We start from the raw sequence: 8,450 nt of genomic DNA on the forward strand, positions 1-8,450 counted from the left end.
TTCAGACATTTTTCACGTCCATACATTTCTTCAGTTATAATTACCTTTTTTTTTTGTTGTTGTCTGTTGTAGTTAGTATAAAGCTGACACCATTCGTCTTTGCATGGTTCAATCACATTCTATCTTCTGTCACAGTCGCAGAACAATGGAGTGGCTTCTCTTTCAAATGCCACATTTGAAAGAAATGTACCAATGTTGTTCCCTTGTGTTTCAAGTCTATTCAGGGAAGGATTCTTCCATTTAAATTGTGCACAATCTTCTTGTTGAATCTAGCCCAATGTGAGGTTGTGTCACATACCTAATAATAATAATACGAGATATATAAAAGTATATATCTATTTGTATAGATGCGTACGTGAACACATATGTGTATGAATCAATTCCAGGGAATATGCTATAGTGGTACTGGAAAAGTGGAAACCCCATTATTGAGCAGTGTTAAAAGTCAAAATCAAGTTGACTACAAAGAGTACAGTCAGATCCTCCATGCAGGACTGCAGTCATGGTCAAACATATTTATACACATGTTTCTTTTTTATTTAGGCAACAGCAGAAAAACAGCTGATTGAAGAAGACTATCCAAATGAGTCTCTTTCATCAATTCAGGGGGAATTATAATTTTAGAGATTTCAGATTTCATGGCTTATTAGCTTGCTTTTTTTTTTAAAAAAAAAGAACAAAAAACCCAATTTGCTGCACTTACAAACTGACAGCTTTGGGTGAAAGAGTTCCAGTGTCTGTCTCTATTTCCTAGGTCCTCTTAGAGCTGTACATATGTATTATGAAACAGCTATGATCACCCGGGATACCCCACACACCCACAAAAAAATGCTTGGGCTTCCCAGTGCATGCTCACGTCACAACGCTCCCCCTCTCCTTTGATCTGCTCCACTTCTTCAAGCTTGCTTTCAGGATGATAAAAGGAAAAGAAATTAAGAACAAAAAAACCACGAACAGAAATTTAGCTAGCGATGGGTAAATATGAAAATGACAAGGTAATCAGTTGTAAATAATACAACAAATTGTATGATTGTAAGATATGATCTAACCCTTCCTAGCAACAATCGAAGGGATGGGGACAAAGTGAGGAATCGAAGCGAGACAGGTGAAGACAGGGAGACAGAGAGAGAGAAACAGTGTGAAGATTCTTGACTATGATCGAGGCTCCCAATTATCTGCTGTCAGCTAGGGAGGGAAGAATTGGGGAGAGAAAGAAGAGAGAGACAACCACAAAATGGGTAGAACTAAAAGAGAGGATGAAAGAGAATAAATAGAAGGCAGACAATTGAAGCAGTATTGTGAAGATTGTTGGATTTGTGTCAAATTTCCAATGATCTGTTGCCTACGAATGAGGGGAGGAGGATAGAGGGGTGAGGAAAAGAAAGAGGGAGAGGGGAAGACGAAAAGCGAGGGCGAGCGAGAAAGACCTCAGCAGGCAGTGTTGGACAGAGAGGCTGCAGATTCCTCTCTGGCTCCATTGAGCATACTGAGTGGCAGATCTGCATGTTGAAGCAGCCCATTGAAACACAGAGCAGCTCACAGCACACTGCACATTGCATATTCACAGCACGTCCCTAGCTTTTTTTTTTTCTTTTTGCCTCAGCCTCTGTAGGAACAGATAGGAAAAAGAAAGACAGAGAGAGAGAGAGGGAGAACCAGCAATCCTTAAACTCAGCCTTTTTTCTCCTTACGGATGTGCTAAATATTCTCCTTCATACTGGTAAGTAAATATTTCCATCAGATCTCTATGCACTTTCAAAGGAAGGATTTGTCAACGACATCAGATCTGATAGAAGTTGCGGATATATATTTCCAAATGACACTGCTGCTGCAATACAAACCCTCTGCCTTTCTCCTTATCATCGTTATTTCAGGCGATCTTTTTTATTCCTGCCATGCAGTTGCTCATGGAATGCCTTTTCTTTTGCTAATATCTAATTTGCAAATGATAAGTATCGTTAATAGAATGGATGTATCTCTTAAGTTTCTACACAATTGTTATACAATTGTTTCTGCAATGAGAACACAGGGAATGCAGTGATGTGCGGATCTCTCAATAATACCCACAATATTGCTGTAGCTATATTCATTTTTTGTTACATTTTTATTCTGATCATTTACGCTACCACCACACGACTATAATATAAATTGACACAACAGTAGATGGCTGAGTGATGTCTTTTTTTTGACAGTATTTGATACGAATGCTTTCCTTCACTTGGGCACTTTGTAAATGTTAATGTGTAGGTATTTTCCCTCTGCACAGAGATGCTTCTACCGGTTGGTCTGTGTTCTTTCAGCCTTGGTCCCAATCCATGCCAGCATTTAAATCTCAGATCATCCCAGACTCTGCTGCATTTATCTGTCAGCTTCCCCGCAGATCCGAAGATCATATGGGCAGGTGGTGTGGGTAGATTAATCGCGTGTAAATGTTGTAATCTATTTGGAGGTATTTAAGGTTAAAAAAAAACCCAACAGTATAGTATTAATTACTCAATATATCTGGAATCTGCAAATCCATCAGATGTTATGGCCACCCATATGCCTTTACTGGAAATATAAATCAAGGCATTCGTGTTCTCTAGAAAACTCTTTCATTTAATATGTCATCTTCATGACTAGCTTCTTTTTTTTGTCCTCTCCTTCAATTCATATGCATATGACAGAATATTTATACTTGGTCGACATAGAATATGTTGATTTTATTTTTTTTCCGTCATCACTGCTGTCTGTGACGAATGGAAAAGGTAAGATTCAAGCTTGAGGCTTATAGCCTAAGAAACATTCATGAGTGAATACAAGACACCATGTTCAGTATGTATGTTGCAATAATGTGTGTATGGAGGTTAGCTTATCAAGTGCTAATTATGTAATAGAGTACAATAAACCTAATGGATCTTTATGATTTGAGCTGTATAAATGAGAAAATCCTAGTTATGATTGCTAGATAAAAAGAGATGTTTAGCTTCTACTAAGTTGCCTTTTTTACCCCAAAGCTTGTTTAATAACCCAGTGAGTGCTGTAGAAGTAAGCAGCTTTTCTATTGCAGTTCTGTGTTCATCCACGTAGACAACAAATGGTTAAATGTGTGCCCCTATCAGTGAATGCTAAATATGTGTAATTTCTTTGTTATTTTTTTTTTTTTAGCTTTGCTAATCAATTAGCAATGAAACCATCTCCAGCAGAAAGTCGTCTTAAAGGACGGATGTCGTGGATACTTCTTCTAAGCACAATTGCTCTTGCATGGACTACGCCAATTCCCTTGATTGAGGATTCAGAGGAAATAGACGAGCCCTGCTTTGATCCTTGCTACTGTGAAGTAAAGGAAAGCCTTTTCCACATTTATTGTGACAATAAAGGATTTACAAATATTAGCCAGATCACCGAATCCTGGTCAAGACCTTTTAAACTATATCTTCAAAGAAATTTGATGAGAAAATTGTACACCAACAGTTTTCTCCACTTGAACAATGCTGTGTCTATTAATCTTGGAAATAACGCATTGCAAGACATTCAGGCAGGAGCCTTTAATAGTATGAAAGTTTTGAAGAGGTTGTACTTGCATGAGAACAAATTGGACATCTTTAGAAATGATACATTTATGGGGTTAGAAAGCTTGGAATACTTGCAAGCAGATTATAATGTTATTAAAAAGATTGAGAGTGGGGCCTTCAGAAATTTGAATAAATTGAGGGTATTAATCTTAAATGATAATCATATCCCTTTACTTCCAACAAATTTATTCAAGTCTGTGTCTTTAACACATTTGGACTTACGTGGGAACCGGCTAAAGGTCCTTTCTTACAGAGGTATGCTAGACCATATTGGAAGGAGCATTATGGAGATTCAGCTGGCTGAGAATCCTTGGAACTGCACCTGTGAGATAGTGCAGTTAAAGAGCTGGCTGGAACGGATACCATATACTGTTCTGGTAGGAGATATAACATGTGAAAGTCCCTTTCACTTTCATGGCAAAGATCTACGAGATATTAAACGCAGTAAACTCTGTCCCTTATTGTCAGAAAGTGAAGTCGAAGCAAGTCTGGGCATCCCCCAGTTACCATCCAGCAAAGAAAATGCTTGGCCGACTAAACCATCTTCTATGTTGTCCTCTTTTCATGTAACTGCTTCATCTGTGGAATACAAGACAGCCAATAAACAGCCAACAACAACCAGACAGCCTAGGGTCCCGAAACCCCCACCTACACCAAGAGGCCTCTACCCCGGCCCAAACCAACCTCCGATAGCTGGATACCAGACGAGACCACCTATTCCAATTATATGTCCCACTGGATGCTCTTGTAGCTTGCACATCAATGACTTGGGATTGACTGTGAATTGTAAAGAAAGAGGATTTCATAATATTTCAGAACTCCTACCGAGACCACTAAATGCTAAAAAACTCTATTTGAGTGGAAACCTAATACAAAAAATCTACAGGTCTGATTTTTGGAATTTTTCATCTTTGGATTTGTTACACCTTGGAAATAATCGCATATCGTACGTTCAGGATGGGGCCTTTATTAATCTCCCAAATTTAAAAAGTTTGTACCTGAATGGTAATGACATTGAGAGGTTGACACCTGGTATGTTCAGAGGTTTACAGAGTTTGCATTATTTATATTTTGAGTATAACATGATAAGGGAAATCCAACCGGCTGCTTTTAGTCTAATACCAAATCTGAAGTTGCTGTTTCTCAATGACAATTTGTTGAGAACTCTCCCAACAGATGCTTTTGCAGGCACTTCTTTGGCCAGGCTTAATCTTAGAAACAATCATTTTCTTTACCTTCCTGTCACAGGAGTATTGGAGCACCTTAATGCTATTGTGCAGATTGATCTGAAGCAGAACCCATGGGAATGTACCTGTGATATTGTTCCTTTAAAACAGTGGATAGACACAATTAGCTCTGTCATTGTAGTCGGGGAAGTTTTGTGCAGAAGCCCAGAAAATCTTACAAACAAGGATCTAAAGTCAATTGAAATGGATGTTTTATGTCCAGAAATGATGCATGCTGCAGCACCTTCACCTGTTCTGCCTGGAAACATGGTGCCCACAAGTTCTTCTGTATTTGAATTTACCACACCAGGGGGTGCCATTCCACTGTCTGTCCTTATTCTCAGTCTTTTAATCCTGTTTTTCTCTGCTGTTTTTGTGGCTGCAGGCCTTTTTGCCTTTGTGCTGAGAAGGCGTAAGAAACTGCCTTTCAGAAAGAGACAAGAGGTGGATTTGACTGGCATTCAGATGCAGTGCAGAATCTTTGAGGACAGACCAAACAGCTCCCCTGAGAAGGCTGCCGGTCATGTTTATGATTACATCCCACATCCTGTAACCCAAATGTGTAACAATCCTATCTACAAACCTAGAGAGGAAGAAATGGGGGCAGAATTTGCAGAGACAAAAGAGAATAACACGAACTATAGGACTTTAATAGAAAAAGAGAAAGAGTGGACAATGGCAGTGTCAAACTCTCAACTAAACACAATAGTTACTGTTAACCAGTCGGGGGAAGTACCAAGCTTCCATGAAAATGGAGTACTCTTCCCTGGTGTGATGGACAGAGAAAGGCCATCTCCTACAGTAGGGTTTGTGGACTGTTTGTATGGCACAGTGCCCAAATTAAAGGAACTGCATGTACACCCCCCAGGCATGCAATACCCGGACTTACAACAGGATGCCAGACTAAAAGAAACCCTTCTTTTCTCTGCTGGAAAGGGGTTCTCAGACCAAACCCAAAGTGAATACCTCGAGTTAAGGGCCAAACTCCAAACCAAGCCGGATTACCTCGAAGTCCTGGAAAAAAACACTTATAGGTTCTAATATTGGATCATTTCATAGTGCCCAAAAACGCATGATTCAAGATGATACCGTTGTGCTCCCCAAATTGTTTTGGAGGAAAGGGCCATACTCTAAATATAATTAATTGAAGTGCCTTCGCAGACTTTTGCCAGCAAAGTTATCAATCATTATTTTTTATATAGGAATCTAAGAAACTTTACTGTGCCATGTAAGGTATAGGGGTATTTGTACTGAACCTGATAAATGATTCCACATGTTGTTTTTTGGCAGTAACTAAAATCTTTTCACTAGGGGGAATAGAATTGGTATTGTGGCTTCCTTATACAAAGCAACGCCCATGGCACAGTTCCTGTATATTGATGCAGTTTGCTGCATGCCTAAAAACTGCAGGGGAGGGTAATGCTCGAATGTTCTCACCCAAACCACTAATGACCCATCTGTGTTTCTTTTCTCTGCAATACAACTACCAAAACCCTGGAGTTACTGCAACGCTTTCTTGTTCAATGTTTATTTGATTTACCCCATTTTCCAATGCAGAAAACCAATCAATGTACACAAGACAGCTAGGGATCAACATCTTTGTGAATTCATGATGACGCCAAGATTTTCTGCAGCTCACTGCACTTTCTTTAGAAATGCTACTGGGTATGTATCACTAACAGCTTTGTAGGAAGCACTTTTAATGTCTTCTCTCACCCCTCTTTGAGTCCTAAGCCTACCCCATACACCAAGATTTTTACAAAATGTGCATATATTTATTCTGTAATTTCAGTGAATATTAATTGTAAAGGTAATGTTTAATCAATGTATAGTGATTATGCGTCTGGTATAGCTTTCCTAATAAAATAATTTAAAATGGTACCTACATATACAAATATATACAAAAAGGCTTGATGATCAGATTTAGCTATTCCCTGTATAATTTACATTCATCAGTCAGACTGAGCAGCATTACTAATTTACTGAAATCAGGTCACCGTTAAGAGGTAAAACACTATGAGATAATGTGGCAAGTTTGGATTATAGTTTTTCTTTGTTTGGAAAACAGCAGCACTTTAAGCATTTTTGTAGATTCCTAAATAGCAAATGGGGTTAACAAGATAATAGAATTATATCTGTAACGCTGGATACCATTGTAACTGAGAGTAAATTAGTTAATAATTTATCAAGACAAAGCCACATAATTTATCTAGTGCAAAAATCGCTATCGTATTTCAATCTATTAGCAAGGAATCACTATATTTTTCCTATTATAGTTTATTAGACATAAAAGTTAAATGTATAAATATTTTAACTGGTAATATATATATATCTGTATATTGAGATATCCCACTCTTATAAGCTAAATTTTTTTTTTCTATATTGATAAATAAAGGCATGAGAAACCCAAAACGAATCCAAAGAATAACTGATTCAAAGTTGATGTGTTATCACATTTTAAACAGTTGGTTTGAATGTTTATATTAATACAAAGAAACAGCAGGGGGAGCTTTAGTCTAAAAATTGTTCTTTTGGCACTCAATACATTGCTCCAGTGCTATGTTCACCCAGTACCGCATCCACCCACAGATCCATTCCCCTCTTCCTAATTCCCTGTCTAATATAAGTCCCTAATTAAATCATTACTGTACATTGAATGTAAACCTTCAGATGTCACTAATGCCTTACATAAATACAGAGACATTGAACAGTGAATGCAAGAAAAAGTACTTGTTCAGCTATGTTTGTTCTGAAAGTTTATCTCTCCTAGTAAATATTTGCTTTTACATGAATATAATTTTGATATTTATCTATGATTCCTTTAAGATATATATATATATATATATATATATATATATATATATATATATATATATATATATATAAGAATATACAGATTTTCAAAGCATACTTCCCAAAATTCAACTTATGTCTAAATTTAAAATTTTACCTTTTCATGTGCTAGAGTACGTTCAGTTATCTCCAAGGTAATGTCAACAAACTAGTGTTTATTTGAAGATATAGAATATTAACTGTCTGATTCCAAAACGGGATCACCAAGATGAAGAATCTTAATAAATAGGAAACTGATGATCAGTCATATTTAATAATAATGCTGCTGCTAGTTTTTCGTATTCCTTTCCCCGAAGCAAAGTTCCCGTGTTATATCAAAATTGCCATAAGTTTTGAATATTTCTAAGATTCCAAAGGGTGGACTAATTTTTGTTAGTGTCACACTCGTTAATTGTGTTAACGTACACAAAATTCATTATCTAGTGTTTATGATTGCATTCAAGATTGGTATAAATAGAAGCATGCATATTTTTAAAAATGAAATCAAAGCGCAAGGCCAGATAATCCTGATAAATATAGAAATTCATTAATTTCACGCATGCATTACATTGACGTATTTATTTTACAAATAAGAAGTGTGCATTCCCTAGTGTTACTGGTGCTGTATACATTTTAAACAGAGTGCTCATAATCCATATCAAGTTATAATGCAAATATTATTCTGTTATATATTTTATTACAAAAAAGAAAAGAACAAAAACAAAACAGAATGCAAGAAAGTATTTGCTTCGATAAAGGTACACCCCTGGTTGGTGAGGAATTCTATTTATTCAGTGGACATAGATTTATTCTTTGAGAATGGAAATTTTGTAATTAA

General features: G+C 37.0%; 1 protein-coding gene across 1 annotated transcript; it reads left to right on the forward strand.

The window, feature by feature from the left end:
- Window positions 1-975: 975 nt before the first annotated feature.
- SLITRK3 (SLIT and NTRK like family member 3) lies at window positions 976-7,208 on the forward strand. Its single transcript, XM_053458532.1, has 2 exons — window positions 976-1,720; window positions 3,148-7,208. Exon 2 carries the CDS (start codon window positions 3,167-3,169, stop codon window positions 5,819-5,821), a length of 2,655 nt encoding a protein of 884 aa, XP_053314507.1. The 5' UTR covers window positions 976-1,720; window positions 3,148-3,166; the 3' UTR covers window positions 5,822-7,208.
- The last annotated feature ends 1,242 nt before the right edge of the window (window positions 7,209-8,450 follow it).

Source organism: Spea bombifrons, chromosome 3 (genome assembly GCF_027358695.1).
Source record: "Spea bombifrons isolate aSpeBom1 chromosome 3, aSpeBom1.2.pri, whole genome shotgun sequence".
NCBI lineage: Eukaryota > Metazoa > Chordata > Amphibia > Anura > Pelobatidae > Spea > Spea bombifrons.